This window comes from Schistocerca piceifrons, chromosome X, assembly GCF_021461385.2.
Source record: "Schistocerca piceifrons isolate TAMUIC-IGC-003096 chromosome X, iqSchPice1.1, whole genome shotgun sequence".
NCBI lineage: Eukaryota > Metazoa > Arthropoda > Insecta > Orthoptera > Acrididae > Schistocerca > Schistocerca piceifrons.
The window spans coordinates 131,842,790-131,863,529 of NC_060149.1; the positions used below are offsets into that span (position 1 = coordinate 131,842,790).

A 20,740-nucleotide genomic window follows, 5' to 3' on the forward strand; every position below is an offset into this window, starting at 1 on the left:
TTTTAACATTTTACTGAACAAACAGCTACGGTTTCACTATCCCAGTTTTCGACTAAGTAGCAATTTGCTCATTAAAATAATTAGTGCTATATATGAACTTTCTGTTCATTACATAACTTTCAAATTTTTGGATGAGATTGGGTATGACTATCCTCATTTCCTGATCCATGTCAATTATTTGCACAGTATTTAGTCCTTGCTACAGCGATCAGCGGAAATCCAGCTTCACACGAATCAGATCTTGCAGATAGAATTAAGGTTCATTGAGCTTTAGTACTGCACAACGGATATTAATCTTTTTTCTGATAACCAAAAAATCACAAGATGCATGCTGTAAAATTGTGCCTCTAATATAATATCGCAAGATAGCTCAATAAGATTTTCTTCTTCTAACGAAGTAAATTCAGAATGTGTTTTGATTCTAAATGGGTCTGACTGTGCCTCGAATTTGTCTGCATTGCTTGGAAGTATTTTCAAACCATTTCATTAGCTGTGATAGATGCTCTTTAAAAGCAGTTTTTATACTGCAACACAAATCAGCTTCGTTGGAGATTACCAACTGGTGCTGAAAGGAGCAGAGGACAGCATTTGCGTCGCTTTTGACGTCACGTCCTTCACTCCGGACGTTTTATCCTTCAGCCGGTAGGCGAAGCTGTACGCAGGAATGCGATTGGCATTCCCATTATACATATATCCGTTTTTACGTCGATCAGAACCGCATGGCACGTACCATACAAATGACTGTGAAACAGTTCAGTGGGTTTTTATTGACCCTCTCTGTATCTGTTACTGTTGCTGAAGATTTTGTATGGACTACCTAAACCGCTTATGGCTGGTGCCGAAAGGGTTCCTTTCAAAAGGATGTGGCTGATTTCTCTTCGCATCCTTTTCCAATCTTCGATGACCTCGACGTCGACGGGACGTTAGACCTTACCCTCCCTTCTTTCGTTCCTGTGAATGTAAAGACTAAGCCCTAACTATTTGTTGCTGGTAATTATAATAAAAATATATTTAATGAAACGATCTGCACATTAAAACTGCGACACTAATAGGCACTCGAATCCGGCGCCATTCGCACTACATGAGCTGTGAGCTATTCAGGCACACTTCGCGGTCACTCCAAAAGATTCAGACCACCAGTGTCTTCCTCCACTTTCGTATGACATTTCACGATGATAATTTTTATAGATATATTTATTTGCTTTGAATACTTACTGAATATAGCTGATACTTCTTGACGATATATGGCTCAGGTTAAGATCCAAAATTTTTATTTGCCAGAAATGACTATTGATTTATTTGTTTATTTAAAAACATAAGATAGTGTGAAAAACTGTTCCACTAAAACTTTTTCCCCCACCAGCCCCAGTCATTTATGTATATAACTACTGAAATGCACATTAATTAATGTTTGACTTTCTTTTTTGTTGCAGATTTAGGATAGACAACACCGATCACATAATAGATGTGAATAAAGGGAACATACCTTTCGAGTACGACCAGGTGAACATCATCTGCCCAGTCTACATGCCTGGAACTCACGAGGAAGACGCTGAAAAGTATATCATATACAATGTGAGTATTGCTGCATTGCCAGTATTCTGTATTCTTCACTGAAAACATCGTATGCGGGACATTGTTAGTATAAAGTTGGTAGCAGTATTAAGAGAATAACTTTTCACAAATAAGTGTGTCCACAGAACTGATTTCAGCAGAGTTTCCTCTTGTTTCCACCTGAAATGTTCTGAACATTTGAAACTATCCTCTACGATTGGATCCGAGTCCAGAGATGAAGTAGTGATAATTGTTCAGGGGGAGAAGAGTGGGGGGGGAATCAGAGAGAAGTTTGGTTGATGACCAATCTCGAGATTTCACTAGATGTGGTGTAGTGAACCACATAATATCTCAATAATGGGCGTGAAATGATAGATCCAGAACGAGAGTACAGTGTCCCAGCCACCTCGACCGTGTTTGGCGTTTGAGCAGATAGAGCATGAGCATAACTGCGTGTCAGGGGAGGCTTGAGTTCATGACACTCTTGAGTCTGGAATGACTATAGCAGCTCGCAGGGGAAAAATTCAAGGTAATGGAGGAGCATGGATGAACATGCAGATACGAACGTGTTTCGTGCAACACGGTATGCTGTCGACACTTTCAGAATGAAAGACTGCCCATAATACACAGGGAGATGTAAAACTTATGTCGAAAGAGGGAAATTTGATGCCTAGTCCGGCAGTAATGAGATAAATTTTTTTTTAGTTTTACTTCCCGAAATCGCTCCAGCCCACTGTCATGATGTCTTTCAACACGATTTCAGCCGATACTTTCTTCCGTTCCAGTAAAACATGCTTTAGTGCTCCCTCCCTAATGAGTCACCCACAGAATACTAACAGAAAATATTCGGCATATTATTCGAGCTAAAGATCGAAAACTGAGCAGTAGATTTGCAAAGAAGGCTGAAAAATTTTTCTTGGAACAGAGAGAAGTTTTTTGAGAGGTCTCCGATGTCTTTCTGTTAACGGGAAGGTGTGAAAGGGAGTGCTATTGGTCGACGCTTGTGGAAGTCTTAGGCGTCGGGTCTAGTATCCCATCCGTCACGGCTTCCCTGTTCTCTGTTCGCGTGATCCTCCCATTGCCGACGTCTGCTGGTCCGCGACACTCCGCCACTTCGTGCCTCACCCTGCCCTCACGGCAGATTAAATTTAGACGCACTAGCAGTTATTTCAAATTCTTGTTTCGCACGCTGCGTGAGAATAGGTCACTGTCTCAACCTTTTTTCTTTAGAATATAGAGAATTAATGGTGTGTTGTCGAAACGTGATATCACGAGACCATGGCTGTGTGAAAATACAGGTAATTTCGTATTCAAATTATAACTGCATTTCTTCTCTTTATTCAAAACGGAGCTGTTAACGGTTTCAAAACTGATAGGTTCACCTTTAGACAACAGCATGCATTTTACATTTGTCTTTAAGCAGTTAGGTGTTAACAGAGAAATATCAGACTATTCCTGCCGAGTGCACTTACGAGGGCGTGCTGAAAAGTGATACATGCGATTTTTTTTATTCTGTTATTAATATCAGTTTAGGTATTCTGTGTCGTTCGACAGCTGACAAATTACTCCCGCTGTTATTCGAGGAACAAAACTGTTAGAAACATCTGACAAGAAATAGCAACGAATAAATCAAAAAATACTCAGGGAACGATAAATGTCTTGACGTACATTGCACGAAGGCTCTTGGGATTATCTTGAACGGATGGTTAAGGGAAAATATAGGTATCCTGAGTAGCACAGATTATGAATTTGAAACTGACAAGGAACTATTGTCTAAGAATGAAAAATCTTGTCTTAAACTTTGTAGACGTCAAAAAAGCCTACGACTCCGTAGACAGAGCAACACTCTTCAGCAGGCCAGAAGGATTCGGCGCAGACAAAAAACTTTGGGAACAGTTAAAGAAACATTGAAAGAAAAACAAAGTACTTAATAAAATTCCGTGGAGATATTTCGGAACCATTCGAAATAAATACTGGTATAATGCATGCTGACGACCTCTTTCCGTTGCTCTTCAACTCCGTTTCGGAAAAGTTAGTAAGGGAATGAAATCTTAGACTCACGAAAAAGGAATGCAAGAAATCAGATTGCGATATAAAAAATTCTAACGTCAAAATCGGCTGTCTAGCGTTTGCAGATGATTAAGCAATATTTTCGGAAAACATCGATGCAGCAACTAAGCAAATCAGCCTGTTGAAAGAGACAGCGGAGAAAGCTGGATTACAAGTTTCTTTCCAGAAGACAGAATTTATAACGAACATTTAAGTTGCTCCAAAATACAGTATACGGTAGAATTAACAGTGGGTATACATTTAAGTACGTTGGGGAAATAATACAACCTAGCAGTCTACATAAAGAGGCAAACAAAAATGGAGCCTAGAAAATGGAAATGGCGTATCAGTTAACGAAGGGCATTTACAACAAAATATCACTCTCAGTAAAAACAAAAGTCTAACATGACAACACTGTCATAAAAGCGGAGAGCCTTTATGCAGCAGAACGTTTAGTCCTCGTCAGATTGAAGATTTGGAGAAAAAGGAAAGGGAGGTACTACAAAAAATACTTGGTCCAAGAAAATTTTCGAGTACGTGGATGAGAAGAAGTAAACTATCTGATGCTCTCAGGAAAAGAAGAATTTCATTTTATGTGCACTGACTAAAAAAGTGTTTGACCGTTGCGACAAAAATCCCAAAACGCATATTAGTTGGTTCAAGATAGTGAAACGGACTTAGCAGAAATCAATGTTACGAAAGCAGACATTCTACACAGAAACAAGATTAGTAAGTCGCGAGTTTTCGGGAAAAGATGAGACAGATGAAAGAAAAAAGAACACAATGAAAGAAGGAAGAGATACTGGGAAGACTGAAAATCGAGAAAGAAGACAACATCATGAGGAAGTTACTTAACGTGGTCTGTAGATGACCAAAGAAAGAAAGAAGGTATTTCAAAAATTCCCCTGAAGTACCGAGCGATGTGGACTACATCCATTTCTAGCCAATTTCGCGTTAAGGTTGCTCACGGGATCGCGTGAAATATTCCCAGATATCAGCAAACAGTGAAAAGATCGTGGCCCTGGAGTCTCGTACAGCTTTCGGTGTTGAGTCTCCGTGCTGAAGATAGGCGGCAGAACCTGCGGAGTCGCGGCTTCGCGCCCCCCAAGGTATTTGCGGTTACTCGGTATCGAATCTACCTAATGACGTGGGCCGCTCCCCCTCATTTTCACCAGAAAATGAGCCGCCGCAATTGTGGTGCCAAAATGCCACGGCGTACAGGAGTGCAAATTAAAGTTGGGAGGAAATGAACCGCAGGCTACAGCGCCGCGGTAATCCCATCGTACTGCCGCGGATTGTACTTCAGTACTAAGTTCCATAAATAATGGTAAATTTTATTTAATAACGCGTGAATTGCTTAAAACTGAGCAGACCGTATGTACGAGGTGCGGCTAGAAAAAAACCGGACTGATGCTGGAAAAAACATTTATTTACAATTATTTACAATTTCATGTTATCTCCTTCAATGTACTCTCCTCCTCGGTCTCTACACGGCTCCATACGAATTTTCCACTGTTCATAGCAATGCTGCAGATCATTTTCGGTAAGTCCATACATTACTTCCGTCGCTTTTTCTTTTACTGCTTCAACAGTCTCAAATCTAGTTCCTTTCAAAGCTGACTTGACTTTAGGGAAAAGAAAAAAGTCACAGGGGGCCAAATAAGGTGAGTAGGGTGGATGATCTAAGATGGGAATGTTGTGTTTTGCCAAAAACGTCTTCACTGACAACGCACTGTGAGCTGGGGCATTGTCTTGGTGAAGGATCCATGACTTTTTTCTCCACAAATCGTTCCGTTTTCTCCGTACTCGCTCACGTAGCGTAGCCAGGACGCTAACGTAGTAATGCTGATTCACTGTTTGTCCCTCTGGTACCCAACCAATGTGCACAATCCCTTTGATGTCAAAAAAACAATCATCATTGCCTTGAATTTCGATTTTGACATTCGTGCTTTTTTTTGTCGTGGAGAACCAGGAGTTTTCCAATGCATCGATTGGCGTTTAGTTTCGGGATCGTAAGTAAAAAACCACGATTCATCGCAAGTAATAACATTTTGTAAGAAGGTGGGATCACTTTCAATGTTTTCCAGGATGTCAGAACAAATCATTCTTCGGCGTTCCTTCTGTTCAATTGTGAGACACTTTGGAACCATTTTTGAACACACTTTGTTCATGTTGTAACTTTCATGAAGAATCTGCCTAACACTTTCCTTGTCAACTCCTGTTAACTCAGACACTGCTCTGATTGTTAAACGGCGATCTTGTCGAACAAGTTTACCGATTTTTTCAATGTTTGCATCAGTTTTTGCTGACAATGGTCTGCCAGTGCGAGTGTCATCACTGGTGTCTTCGCGGCCATCTTTAAATCGTTTAAACCACTCAAACACTTGTGTTCGCGATAAACAATCATCGCCGTACACTTGTTGTAACATTACAAACGTTTCACTTGCAGATTTTCCTAATTTGAAACAAAATTTGATGTTGACACGCTGTTCTTTCCGTACACTCAACATTTTCCGACGCACAGACAAAACGTCAACTACTTAAAACAGACGCCACGGGCAGACTGAGTGCAGGAGGCAGATGAAACTCAAGCAGTAGGCGGAGCGAGAGTCACGTGACAGGCCACGCGACTTTCAGCCTTATTGCATTCGTTTTATTGTTTCACCAGTACTATCCCGGTTTTTTTCTAGCCACACCTCGTATATCTAAATGCCATTAACAACGTTAAAAGGTAATCACAAAATAAAGTGAGAAGATCAGTAAACAACATGCCAATTGATTAAGCTAGCAGATTTAGCGCTTCTTATACTTTAGAGCAACGGGTACAGCGACGGCCTTCTTTCAAACACAGTCCCAGCAGCAAGAGCAAGCTCATAGTTTACGGACAGCTGGCACCATCAATCTTTCCAGTATGAGGACTGTGATCACGTTTTCTTTCCCACATCTCGTGTTCGTTCTCTGACATTTCACGAGTTTTGCAACGCCTGATTTTCTTCGTATTGGTATGTAAGCGCAGTTTACACTTCAGCATAACCATCAGACTGTTCTGGCGGTGACTGATGACATGCTTGTCTTGACGAGCGTGATTAAATGTGGCAGCCTTCCCCGGTTGGATTCCACACATGGCGTCGGGCATGGTGGTCTAGTGATATAGTGCGAGCGCGGAGACCATAAGATCACGGGATCGAATCCCGGTTAGAAACCTGGCCTCTATGCTAGCAATGATGAACAGATATGCCGCCGGCCGGTGTGGTCGAGCGGTTCTAGGCGCTACAGTCGGGAACCGCGCGACCGCTACGGTCTCAGGTTCGAATCCTGCCTCGAGTATGGATGTGTGTGATGTCCTTAGGTTCGTTAGGTTTAAGTAGTTCTAAGTTCTAGGGGACTGATGACCTCAGAAGTTAAGTCCCATAGTGCTCAGAGACATTTGAACAGATATGCCAGAAACGACACGTGGTTCGGATTCCACGCTAAATTGTAGGTCCTCTTTCCCCGATAGCTGTACTGGAAATGCTCAATTGAAAGAATTTGCAAAGAGGTGCCTGAACATCCCTCTTCAGGGATATGAATTTCCTTTTTTTCCGGACCTGGGACCATCAGTTAATATTTACGAATGCCTCAGTTCGTTTGCGAACTTTCAAGCCACGAATGTACTGGGATTTCTCGTATGTCTAGTGGAACTTCACTGATGTCAACATAAACTGGAAGTAACCCATCTAACATTATTTCGACCCTCGCTAACTAACAACGAAGAAAGTATCGCTACTTTACGAAAAGAAATAGAATATACTTAAGATTAGTCAAGTTAAAGAAAAGGGATGTAATTTATTTAAGGTTAGTCAAGTTAAAAACTGAAATGCACAATAATAAAGTTCCACAATATTTATTTTACGCTGAAGCGAAAAAAGTCATAGGATAGCGATATAAACAGATGGCGGTGGTAGTATCGTATACACAAGGTATAAAAGGGCACTGCATTGGCGGTTTCGTGTGATTATGTCCGCACGACGAAGACTTTGAACGCGGAATTATAGTTGGAGCTAGATGCATGGGATATTTCATTTCTGAAATCGTTTGGTAATTAAAGATCCCGACATCCACAGCGTCAAGAGTGTGCCGAAATTGCCGGCCGCGGTGGTCTCGCGGTTAAGGCGCTCAGTCCGGAACCGCGCGACTGCTACGGTCGCAGGTTCGAATCCTGCCTCGGGCATGGATGTGTGTGATGTCCTTAGGTTAGTTAGGTTTAAGTAGTTCTAAGTTCTAGGGGACTGATGACCACAGATGTTAAGTCCCATAGTGCTCAGAGCCATTTGAACCATTTGTGCCGAGAATACCAAATTTCGGGCATCACCTCTCAGCACGGACAAAGCAGTGGCCGACGGCCTTCACTTCACGACCTAGAGCAGCCGCGTTTGCACAGAGTTGTCAGTGCTATCAGACAAGCTACACCGCGTGAAATAACCGCAGAAATCAGTGTGGGACGTACGACGAACTCGTCTATTAGTACAGTGCGGCAAAATGTCGGGTTAATGGGGTATGGCATCAGACGAACGACGCAAGTGCCTTTGCTAACAGCACGACATCGCCTGCAGTGCATTTCCCGGGCAAGTGACCGCAAAGTTTGGACCCTAGAACATCAGAGGGAGCTTCTATCTGTATAATGATTATTATTCCTAAAAGTTGAAAATAACAATCTTAGTACGGATAGAAACTGTGTTTGATGTTCTATGGGCTGTCTGTTCAGTCTTAAGTTGTCTGATGATGGGCTAACAAGCTGAAAGGCGGTTCGCAAAGAAATATAAAATGAATACGGTGGAACATTAAAACTATGGATTTCAGTTTTTAATAAATGTTTGTGTTCCTCCAAGTGCCGACGGATTCATTCCATTAATCAGTCAAGTTATTGTTGTTAGATAGCCACTTCTGGTAAATTTTGAAGCGTTTTGACTGCGCTAGAATAAAAAAAAAAAACAAGCAAGCAGCTAAATTGAAGTGTAAGATACTTCTGTCAGTCTTAGCGGCTTAGGACTAACATAGGCTGTACAGCAAAATTATGGAGACGTTGTAGATTGCTCACCAAGCAGCGAATGCCAGAGCACGTAACTTTCTTGAACGTTTGCCTCTTAGAGATTTCGTATAAATCATACATGTGATGTATGAAATACGCTGTCTGTTGTGGTACTTAGATTTACAAAAATTACGTTTAATAACATAAATTAATTTGTTGTTCTTTCGTTATACCTATCGTCACTTAAAAATATACAGTTCCCGAAATATGTAAAATGCCCAGTATGTAATTAGTTTTCCAGAAATTTCTGTTGTATAAAACTTAAATGATCTATCTTTAAAAAAAGAAGGAAAAAAGATAGTTCAGCGGGTAGATCCAAGCCAAAATATCCGCAATCCTTAGTCAGTCCTAGTATTTTATGCTGTCACTTCTGGCTTCTTTTTCTCCTAGCAGTACTAGGGTGAAAAATGCTGGGTTCTAATGTGTTTCAGATTAAACAGTAGGTCCTCAATTTAAAAGTCGGAGGAAGGCAATGGACAGCAATTCCTAAAGCACCTAAACATATTCGCACCGACTTAGAAATATTCGTCATTGATGTGGTGCACTCTCCTAATGAATAAAAACGTTTGAATACGGGCATAATAGTTCATATAATAATAGTAACAATAATACTGTTGATATTGATAATAATAATTGTAATGCTCAACCGATAATTGTAGAAAGCGTTTAATATTACAACTGCAAATCGAATCTCACATTACATAGAATCTTAATAAATTTTGTAACTGGATTTTGATTTGCTCTGTCATCTTCGTACAACAACGCACGGACATGTGCAAAATCGATCCTTTTGCTAACTTTACACAGTGAACGACAATATACTGTATAATACAAAATTGAAATGAACTTCTGAAATTTATCGCTACAGCGCAAAAACAAAAACAAAAAATGATGATACTTTTGAAACAATGTGAAACGTTTTGTACGGATAAAACATAATAGCCCAGGGAACATTTTGCCACAGTAAGACGATGAGGTACTGGTATTACCAATGTAACACTGAAAAGTGGATTTCCCCATTTTTCAGTGAACATCTCTTAGGACTTAGAGAAAACAAGACACAGAACACCAAGCTAAAGAACTAGAAGCCTCTCAAAGTACAAAATATTTAAGTCGACAAATTTATAGGCTCAGTTTAAAGCCAGTAAAAAAAAATTATATGCCCTTTCGAATCTCCAGTGACAATGCTGGCAGCGAAATGTAAATTGTAACTTCGAGATTTTCCTTTACTTTGGATTAAGTCCGGCTGCAGAAAGCGCTGCCGACCGCTTCGCTCTGGAAATACGTTGACTTCTTAGCGTAACACGGCCAGTTTTGTGTTAATAGCCTGTTTCTTGGGTAATGACCTGTCTCCCGCTGTAACAGCCGTGGTTTGCCGTGCCTTTTCTCCAGCTGTTTCATTAAATTCATTCCGTATTCTTGCGCAAGTACACCGTCAGCTAACAAGAGCGGCTAATGTGTGTAGAGAAAACACTTTGAAGACTTAACGTAATCCATGGTTACAGAAACATTTATGATATAACCGCTGCTCCCTTTATTCCGACTGCATATACTACGTTTGAGTGCCTCTGCTTCACTCTTTGTTTTCGTACAGAGTCATGATTCCATAGAAGTTATTTGATGACGTCTTTGTGGGATCTACCGTTGGAGAAATAGTGGACTGCATCTGTAGTTGTGATGAAGGAGATGGAACATTAAAACGTTTTATCAGCGTTATAGTTTCAGCTTTCGAGGAATTTTCTTGATTTTTAAACACGTTTCTGCAAATTGTGAACTCTGGGTTTTGTGAACCATGAAGAAGTCACAAGACATTTCCGATGAAGCGAACATGTTCTCTGACGAAATGGAAAAAAAAGTAATTTGTTAATTTCGACTGAGAGAACAAGAAGACCGCATACAACAACGAACAATACTAATCATAACTACTGAAGCGAAGGGCTTACACAAAAAAAAAAAAAAACGGTCCTTTGGGTTGAGGATCGGTTGTTTTACAAGAGAAACGAGGCGTGTTACTGATTTCGACTGTTTGTGGATTATGTTATTTTCGGCGACGATTCCATAGCATGGACTGTGTGGATTCATTATCTGCTCCCTCCATTTCTTGATTTTGACGACACACGGACGTACCATAGCCGCAGAAATCCGTGAGCTTGTTGCACCAACAGTCAATTTTGACGTTACGATCCTGTCAGAAATGCCCTTTATGAAATAATGGTGAGCTTCTATTTGCGCGAACAGATGTCGGTTCACTTCGGGTCGATAGTCCCAAAGTTACCGTTGCTGCACAATACTGCGTACCTTCGAGACTGACAATATTATGCTGTATTGTATTCAGTTGTTTCATAGTCTACCTCGATAGCTGAATGGTTGCCGGCACGGAGTAGTTCATCGTGTTCGGTCAGAGGGGTAGCTGCCCTTTGTAATAAAAAAAACTGAGTGGATGGATCAACAAAGAACTTCATCGGGTGTCATAGGACGTCTGCCCCGAACAAATGCAACGATCAAAATGAGATTATAAAAAAAAATGGTCACCTCGACGGAATGCTATGCTACGGGGCCCGTGTTCGATTCCCGGCTGGGTCGGAGATTTTCTCCGCTCAGGGACTGGGTGTTGTGTTGTCTTCAGCCACACGACATTTCCATTTCCAGATGTTTTATATGATAAAAATGGGCATGCCTACGTTTTTATAGGGAATTACTGTGTTTGTAATCAATTGAGCAAATAACACACTAAAGAAAACTAAAACGACGAAATAAAAGAATTATTTTTAACTTCACAGCCGGCCGGTGTGGCCGTGCGGTTCTAGGCGCATCAGTCTGGAACCGCGTGACCGCTACGGTCGCAGATTCGAATCCTGCCTCGGGCAGGGATGTGTGTGAATTCCTTAGGTTAGTTAGGTTTAAGTAGTTCTAAGTTCTAGGGGACTGATGACCTCAGGTGTTAAGTCCCATAGTGCTCAGAGCCATTTGAATTTGAACCATACAGGATGTGTATTTATCCATTTCGAGACAACTAGAAGCTGTTTTTGAATACCAACGATTTTCCTACACCGTACTTCGCAAGTTTGTGATGTTTCCATGCTTTTGCCCACTCCCTGTACATGGTGCGCAACAATCTAAACTTCTGCTCATACATTTTCTATGACCAGGAAAAGTGTGTGACGTGGTTATAATCTTCTATTAGTATTTCGTATTTATCTGAACTGCAAAGGAGAACTGGAGCAGTATCCCCCTTCTCGGTTCTTCGAAACCTCCCAAAGTCGTATCCACGCGTAATTCGTTATGTTGACTCGAGAAATAAAACCGAGGTGATCGTTACTAAATCTGCTTCAGCAAAAGTGAATCCCTAGTTGTAATCGGGGTGAGACCGGTAGAAGTCCGGGTCTAAACTCCATGCCGGCCGGGGTGGCCGAGCGGTTCTAGGCGCTACAGTCTGGAACCGCGCAACCGCTACGGTCGCAGGTTCGAATCCTGCCTCGGGCATGGATGTGTGTGATGTCCTTAGATTAGTTAGGTTTATGTAGTTCTAAGTTCTAGGGGTCTGATGACCTTAGAAGTTAAGTCCCATAGTGCTCAGAGCCATTTGAACCATTCACAACTTCGTATTTTTTCTTAATTATCACGCACAAGTTTTAGAATCTTCCCAACATTACCAAAAGTCCGCCGGTGTTCCGATTTTAATTAGCTACCAGTTTCCAAGGTTTGGGATACTGGAAAAGCAAGGAAACATGATTTTCTGTACCTGAACACTCGTTGTCAACTGTTAGATCGTTCTGAAATGTAGACTGTACGCTGAAACTATTATCTTAGGTCTCCACTGACTTACCATGTAGGCAGCCTTCTACACACACTAGCTATGGTTTTCCATTATTTCATCCAAGAACCTTTATGTGCTACCTGCTTTACTATAGTTGAACTTAGGCGCATATTGTTTGGACACATGACGTAGCTGCCTCCGGAGATGGGGTTGCTTACTCAGGTTTAGCCGGCCGGTGCGGCCGAGCGGTTCTAGGCGCTTCAGTCTGGAACCGCGCGACCGCTACGATCGCAGCTTCGAATCCTGCCTCGGGCATGGATGTGTGTGATGTTCTTAGGTTAGTTCGGTTTAAGTAGTTTTAAGTTCTAGGGGTCTGATGACCTCAGATGTTAAGAACCATAGTGCTCAGAGCCATTTGAACCATTTTTTACTCAGGCTTGTGCCGTGGTGCTCGACTCGTACTCTCGGTTACCATAGTGACGTATAGATGCCAATCACAAGACTTTGCGCCTATGTCTTTGGTTAAGTTCAAAACCTTTCCGTAGTGTCTTATTGGAGTGAGGACATGTGATACTGTTGACGGTATTCCATCCGTCGGATGGGGATGTTAAGACCGTTTGTTCCCTTTGTGTTATTTGAGGCCAGAAGGTAATGTTCCGGCTCCGCATTTCACCCTCTCTCTTCTCAGTGATAAACGTTACACCAAACTTTTTACGCCCTCACTGCAGTCATCTACACTGGACAAATACGACACTCACATTTTGTGAAGTAAAGGTGCCATTCCGCGCGCCTCGCCAATTAGGTGACCTCGGGATCTCCAAGTCAACATTACCATACGACTTCAGTTTAATATTTGAAACACGTTGGCATAGTCATCCCAAGAAATGGGAACTTCAACAGTGAACCGTAATCAGAGCCAGCTGTCGTACGTAATTCAGTCATGCTGAACGCAAAGTTCTAACATTGATTTTCCTGGAGATAGGCGACCTCAAGTTCAGTGCGAAATGTTGGCATCCTAAATAACCGCAAATTGATTCAGCTTTATGGCCTTCGTGCAAGAAGAGTCCTGGCATTAGTCTCGAAAGAGTCAGACTCTCGGACAGTGGCCCATTACTCACTGGCCACATAAGTAGTGTCGATTGCAATATAGTTACGATTCAGCGGTGCGCGGAATGGTAATTGCGTCCCAGGAACACGAATCACGCGGGAGCTGCTTCGTAGTACTCGCGCCGCTCCTCGTTTCGTAAGAAAATTGTTGGCAGGTGTAACTAACGGCGCTGTTATTACCGGACAGCAGCCCGCAGTGAGACTGACAGCAACACTGCCACCTGGCGTGTCAGATGCATCACGTGATAATCAAATCCTTCGGCAATCGATTCGATCTCTAATCAAGGATTCCGCAGCCGCTGCCCGAACATCCAGAACAGAAGCGTTAATTATGTCAATGGAAATCGGCCCCTTTCCTTTCTGGATTCCGTATTTAAGAATGCGAGGGCCGTCCAGAGACAGCCACGTGGAGCAAGGCGGGACCATCGCAGGAGGAGAGTAATTAAGTTCTCAACCAGTTGTACTCAAGTTTACGAGCTCGAATCCACCTGCGATCGTTTAATCCCCGCGAACGTACGAATTGGCAATACGCTGTGTGTATGAGTTCATATGCCAAAGATTTGCACACACTTTTCACGCATTTCATGGATAGTGCCATGACCTAGTTTATATGGGTGACTTCATTTACATCCGCGAGCTACAGAAGAGAAGCATTCACACTGCGTGTATGTTGATTGTCAAAAAAAAGTGTGTACACCACAATGTAGGAGTAATTTATTTGTTCTACAAGTACACTGATAGAAAAAAAATCGCAACACACAAAATAATTGCATATATATATTGGCCACGACATCTTGATAGATGATTGTTGCAGTGTCTGTGTGTTTATGGGTTGCATTTTTTCATACGACTTGTCAAGCCAATGGCAGCACGGCATCTCTTGCCGCAATTGTCACAAGTGTATCTGGCTGCTGAGGCAGGAGCAGTGGTAGCATTGCGAAGCTTTTTCTGCCTTAATCTGTCTAACAAGCCTTCATCATGCTTCGACATTCCAGATGATATATCATCACGCCACTCTGGTTGGTTTGGTTGTTTGGGGGAAGAGACCAAACAGCGAGGTCATCGGTCTCATTGGATTAGGGAAGAACGGGGAAGGAAGTCGGCCGTGCCCTTTCAGAGGAACCATCCCGGCATTTGCCTGGAACGATTTAGGGAAATCACGGAAAACCTAAATCAGGATGGCCGGACGCGGGATTGAACCGTCGTCGTCCCGAATGCGAGTCCCGTGTCACGCCACTCTGGTCTCATGCTAGCCCGTACCTCCCATCTGTTTGTGTCGATTCCAAAGCTCTCCATATCTCGTTTACAGTAGTCCTTGAACCTCAATACAGGACGTCCTACAGGTCTTTTGGCTATAGAGATCTCTCCAAGCATCACCTCACGTGGTAATCTGTCAGGATCCATACGGTGGACGTGTCCCAGACAGCGGAGTCGTCTCTGCTTCAAGATAGATGAAATACTGTTGCAGTTTTAGATAGCACTACTTCGTTGGGCACTCGGTCCTTCCACGTTACTCCGAGGATGGATCTCAGGCACCGCATGTGTTAAGCGTTAAGGCGACGTTCTTGTTTGGCATAGTCCTTGTTTCCGATGCATACAAAAGGATGCTGAGGACGCAAGTTTGATATACAAGAATTTTGGTGGTCAAAGAGAGTTTGTTGTTTGGAAAAGAAGATCTTTTCACGACAATATGCGTGGCTCTGTAATCTTCGATGGCAGTACATCTAAACCAAAAGTTGTCGCAGCTCTTCCAATGCGAGTATCAATTTCCTTGTCAACAGACATGTTTGATTCTATAGTAGATCCAAGATAGCAGCGTAGTGCCATCTAGTGTGATATTCGGCTTTGTGTTAGCACCCTGAACCATAATTACGGTCTTACTGCTGTTTACACCCATCGGGAATAGGTGGCATGCGTGACTACGTCTTGATACTAGCTCTTGCAGCTCTTCTGCGGAGTTCTCAACAATTGCAGCATCATCAGCATACAGGAGTTCACGAGCGACTATCTCGTAGCGCTTTGTCTTACTCTTCAGAAGACTGACAATGTACTCCAACATTGCAATTCTCGAAAGCCACTTGGAGCAGACGCGAGAGGAAAATTCCAAAAAGTGTAGGTGCCAACACACAGCCTTGTCTTACGCCACAGTTCATACTGAATGGTTTAGATGTACTGCCATCGAAGATTACAGAGCCACGCATATTGTCGTGAAAAGATCGTATTAAAGACAGTAAAGATGGGGACATCCAATTTTTGCATAGAGTAATGACATTTCGGGAATGCATTTGTCTAGGTAACGCATTTAAGTGATTAACATTGCAAGGTCACAGATTAATGTAAGCCCGAGATAAGCTATTGTAAATGTGGAATGCTGCTACATTAATAACCGGTGTAACCGTCAGAATGCTGAATGAAAGCGTGCGGACGTGCATGTATTATGCTGTACAGGTGCCGGATGTCAGTTTCTGGGATGAAGTTCCGCGCCTGTTGCACTTCGTCGATCAGTAAAGGGACGATTAATGCTGTTTGTGGATGACGCTGGAGTTGTCGTCAGATGATGTCGCATATGTGCTCGACTGGGGACAGATCTGGAGATCGAGCAGGCCAAGGCAATGAGTCGAAACTATGTAGAGCATGTTGGGTTACAACAGCTGTATGTGGGCGAGCGTTATCCTGTCGGAAAACACCCCCAGGAGTGCTGTTCATGAATGGCAGCACAATAGGTCGAATCACCAGATTCACGTTCAAGTTTGCAATGAAGGTGCGTAGGAATACATGAGAGTGCTCCAGGTGCAGGTCCAGTGTGTCTAGTACACATACTGGTTGGTTGGAGGCCATCAACTGACCTCATCCTAATCAGCAGCCGGCCATCACTGGCGCCGAGGCAGAACTAGGGAGGTGGGTTCATTTATCGAATCTCATTTGAAGTTCAAGTTGTGGAGTTGTGCTTGAGTTTACATAATTCAATTTTTCAACTGTGGCTGTGGTTTATTGACCAATTCTACCTTCTCGTTTACAGATGCAAGGTAAGCCGGTACGATATTTATGTACGAGTTTTGTAATGGAAACGCTGCTGCTGCGTCTAGAGAATACGGCAGATGATTTTCTAACAATTTTCTAACCACAGATCCGAACGCGCAAGTGAACAGAGTGTGGATGAAGTAGAAGGCAGTGTTCAGTTGATTTTTACCTGTAAGGATGGTTGAAAAGCGGAGTTTACAACGAAAAAGCGAACTAGAGACGAATTGGGTTGGGCTGTTTCGGGGAGGAGACCAGACAGCGAGGTCATCAGTCTCATCGGATTAGGGAAGGACAGGGAACCATCCTGGAACCAAAAATGTGTGAAATCTTATGGGACTTAACTGCTAAGGTCATCAGTCCCTATATCCTGGAACCATCCCGGCATTTGCCTGGAGCGATTTAGGGAAATCACGGAAAACCTAAATCAGGATGGCAGGACGTGGGATTGAACCGTCGTCCTCCCGAATACGAGTCCAGTGTGTTAGCCACTGCGGCACCTCGCTCGGTGGAGACGAATTGATCGTTCGGTTTGTGAATAGCGGTACCCTCATAACAGGACCCCAATACGATTTCTCGTGGTGTTGTGAAGAGAACTGGAAATTGCATTAAAGTCGGGGGTGTAATTTATGTATGTAAACTGTGACCTTAATCGTTTCCGCCTTGCCTAAAACTTTGTCTAGGTATTTGTTTGGGTTACATTCTAATAGCTCTGTACCCAGTAAAAACTGGACACGTGTTTCATGGAGTGTTTTACTTGAATTAGTCTATACTTCTATCTCAGAAAATATTGGATTGGTGCATAAATTTGCAGCGTTTTCCATAAGTTTAATAAACACAACAGATACACATAATAGAGACTTTATTCATCAATAAAGCCAGCCGGTGTGGCCGAGCGGTTCTAGGCGCTCAGTCTGGAACCGCGCGACCACTACGGTCGCAGGTTCGAATCCTGCCTCGGGCATGGATGTGTGTGATGTCCTTAGGTTAGTTAGGTTTAAGTAGTTCTAAGTTCTAGGGGACTGATGACTTCAGAGGTTAAGTCCCATTTGAACCTATCCATCAATATTATATTTTCCTTCACTATTTGCAACGATCTGACAAGGCTGGGGTAACTTTTCAATTCCGCGACTGTAGAAATCACATAGTTTTAAGGCGAAGAATTCGTCGATCCATGTTCGGAGCGCATTTTCATCCGGAAAGGAAGTTAATTGAGGGCTGTTCGATAGAGAGCGGAAAAGATGAAAATCTGAGGGCGTAAGGTCAGGTGAATAGGGTGGGTGCGGAATGACTTCGCAAAGCAACTCCTGCATCGTGTTTTTTTCAGCCTAGTAGAATGCGAGTGGGCGTTATCGTGCAGTAGCATCACTTCGCGCAGTCTTTCTGGTCGTTGTTCTTGGATTACATCTGCTAGACGTCTCAGTTGTTGACAATAAATGTCAATAATGATGGCTACGGCTCGGGGAAGCAATTTGTAGTACAACGCACCGTCGCTGTTCCACCACATGCATAACATTATCTTTGATGGATGCACGTAGGTCTTTGTACGGAGAGTTACTGCTTTGTTTGGGTTCAGACATTCCTTTTTTCCCTTACGTTATCATAAAGACGCAATTTCTCTCACGATGGTGGAATGATCACAGTTCCGTACATACGCCAGTTCCAAAGTACGCTGATGTGGATCATTGTGGATTAATGCGTTTAAACGGTCTTCATCAAACCCAAATGAAATGATCGTACGGCATTGCCAGCCGGCAGGCCCCATCCGGGGAAATTCGGTCGCCGAGTTGAGAGTCTATTATAGTCGATTCCACGTTGGGCGACTCGCGTGCCGGTGGTGAAGATGAAATGATGATGAAGGCAACACAACACCCAGTCCACGAGCAGAGAAAATCTCCAAGCCGGCCGGGAATCGAACCCGGGCCCACAGCATGGGAGGCAATCACGTAACCACTCAGCTAAGCAGGCGGACAACCCCAAAGATCTTCCTGAACTTGGAGAGTCACTGATGTCAAAACGATGCTCCGTAAAATGAAAGAACCATTTTCTTGCCGTGCTCTGTTCAGTGACGTTATCCCCAACACGGTGTACATGTTTCTGGCGACCTCCAGTGCTGTCAGCTCTACTGAACTCAAACAGAAGAATACGTCGGAAATGTTCCGTTTCCTCCACTTGTCACTCCATTTTCTAGCGTCCACATCTCCTCTCTCTCTCTCTCTCTCTCTCTCTCTCTCTCTGCAAATGATAGTATGTAAACAACAACGAACAATGAACTACAGATAAAAATGACAATCGATAAATAAACCCCTAGCAACCGAAATACCAACATGCAAAACAAAAACGTCATGAACTTATGAAACAATTTAATATTTGGTCTTCCTGTATAAGTCTCCTGCAGGACAAAGACTTGTAGTTATTCGTCTTTAATAAATTCACTGCAGATGGGACTGAATAATTGTGGGGCGCGTACGATGTATAGGGGGGAATAAGGATTTGTCGATGTGCAGGCAGACTTAAAAATTTCGACAATAGTTTCCTCAGGAGGAGAGAGAGAATCTTATTTCTTATATTTAACGAATAAATTCTAAAGGCACCGAAAGCTAAGCTCCAGTTGTTGTATTTAATCTGGACTACCACACAACTCGTTTCTGGTATCAGGTTTTCATCTTCACATACCTTATGTTCACATGAAGTACAGAGTTACACACCATGTCAAAGTTAGTTGGAGGCTTAGCGTACCTTTCCACATAAGACAAGGTTCCGGGAGGATTTACTTCCACATCTTGTGAATTCTTAGTGCCATTTGTAATCTTCCAAATGGTTTAAAAAACTTTAGATTTTTCATGTGACAATTTCGGTTTGGGTGTCGAAAGTTCGTATCGTCACCCTTACTAATTATCTGTATCTAGGAAGAGAAGAGAAAACTGAGGAGAGAAAAAAAGTGTTTCACCACTAAGACCTTACAGGGAAAACCATCACTCTATGTGCGCGAAAAAGAACGTACTAATTGTGTTATAAACAATTCTGGTAAAAAATGTGTTAGTCACAGTTATGGTTCAGTTTTCAAACATCTTTCCACTGTCTTTTGAAGTATGATTAAATGCCAGCGAACTTGATTGTCACAATCAAATATACTCCATTTTCTACTCAACGCCAATTTCTGTTATTTCAGTTACTGCACAAATATCGTAAAAACTAGCCGCTTTGCACATAGCTTTCATGTTTGCTTACTCATTGTACTTATTTATTTATTCCGCCTAGTAAGAGTAACGTTTTACTGTGATCTTAAATTTTTTTGTGTGTTCCATTATTCTGCCTTTTACAATAAATATTTATTTTTTAATAGCATATTGTGCATCCGAATTATAGTATCTTCTTTCAATAAGCAGTTCCTACTACGGCAGAAAAATTTTCTTTCGTGTTTCTGAAGTGTACGAGTGCTGTTATGTTTATGTTACAGTTTCACTTTCCATCCTGTCTTTCGAACAGTAAATCGCTGCAATATCATATCGCAAGAGAAACAGTAAAAATTCAAATTTTCCCGAGTAATTGGAATCAGAATGAAATCCTCACTAAATTTCTCATTTTGTCGGCTTTGCAATCGCTTTATTCTGCATATAACTTTTTCCTGGCCACTCTTCGTTATTACCTATCACCCAAAGTAATTTATGATGTTTCCGAAAAATTTCATCCAGTGAATAAAGGGTAAAGTTGCGACCGTTATAATTATTAGTATTTTACCGATAATATGAACCTTACGTGAACGCGTGCTGTTCCTTAATAATGAACGCCGTTATTAGCGACAGAATTTTCAGCTCCCGCCCCCTCTCCCCCCCCCCCATTACACCCCCCCCCCCCCTCTCAAACGACGTCTGCTTTCTGTAACTGAGGTCAATGTTGGCGTATTACTTCCCCAAGCTGTATTAGGAATGTTACTACAAATCCTTTGAAGTCTCTTACTCAGGATTTTCAAATTTCTGTTAGCAGGCGAACTTGCATTGACTGCGCACGCTAGTGCGGTGGGACTCGACCCAAAGGTATCCGCTTCGAATCCTCGTGATTTTCATTGCCGGCGTTTGCCCATTGAAGGGTGGTGAGGCGACTACGTGCAGTCTCTTAACGCAGAGTCTCTCGGAGTCTAGTGATGCAGATGGACGTGGCTGGATGGTCACATGGGAACGTTGACT

General features: G+C 42.5%; 1 protein-coding gene across 1 annotated transcript in view; it reads left to right on the forward strand.

The window, feature by feature from the left end:
* The window catches only part of LOC124721322 (ephrin-B1), a 555,473-nt gene that overhangs the window by 496,213 nt on the left and 38,520 nt on the right, over positions 1-20,740 (forward strand). Inside the window, exon 2 of the mRNA XM_047246234.1 lies at positions 1,434-1,575. Within this exon, the coding sequence (XP_047102190.1) occupies positions 1,434-1,575 (142 nt within the window). The remainder of the gene's footprint in view (positions 1-1,433; positions 1,576-20,740) is intronic.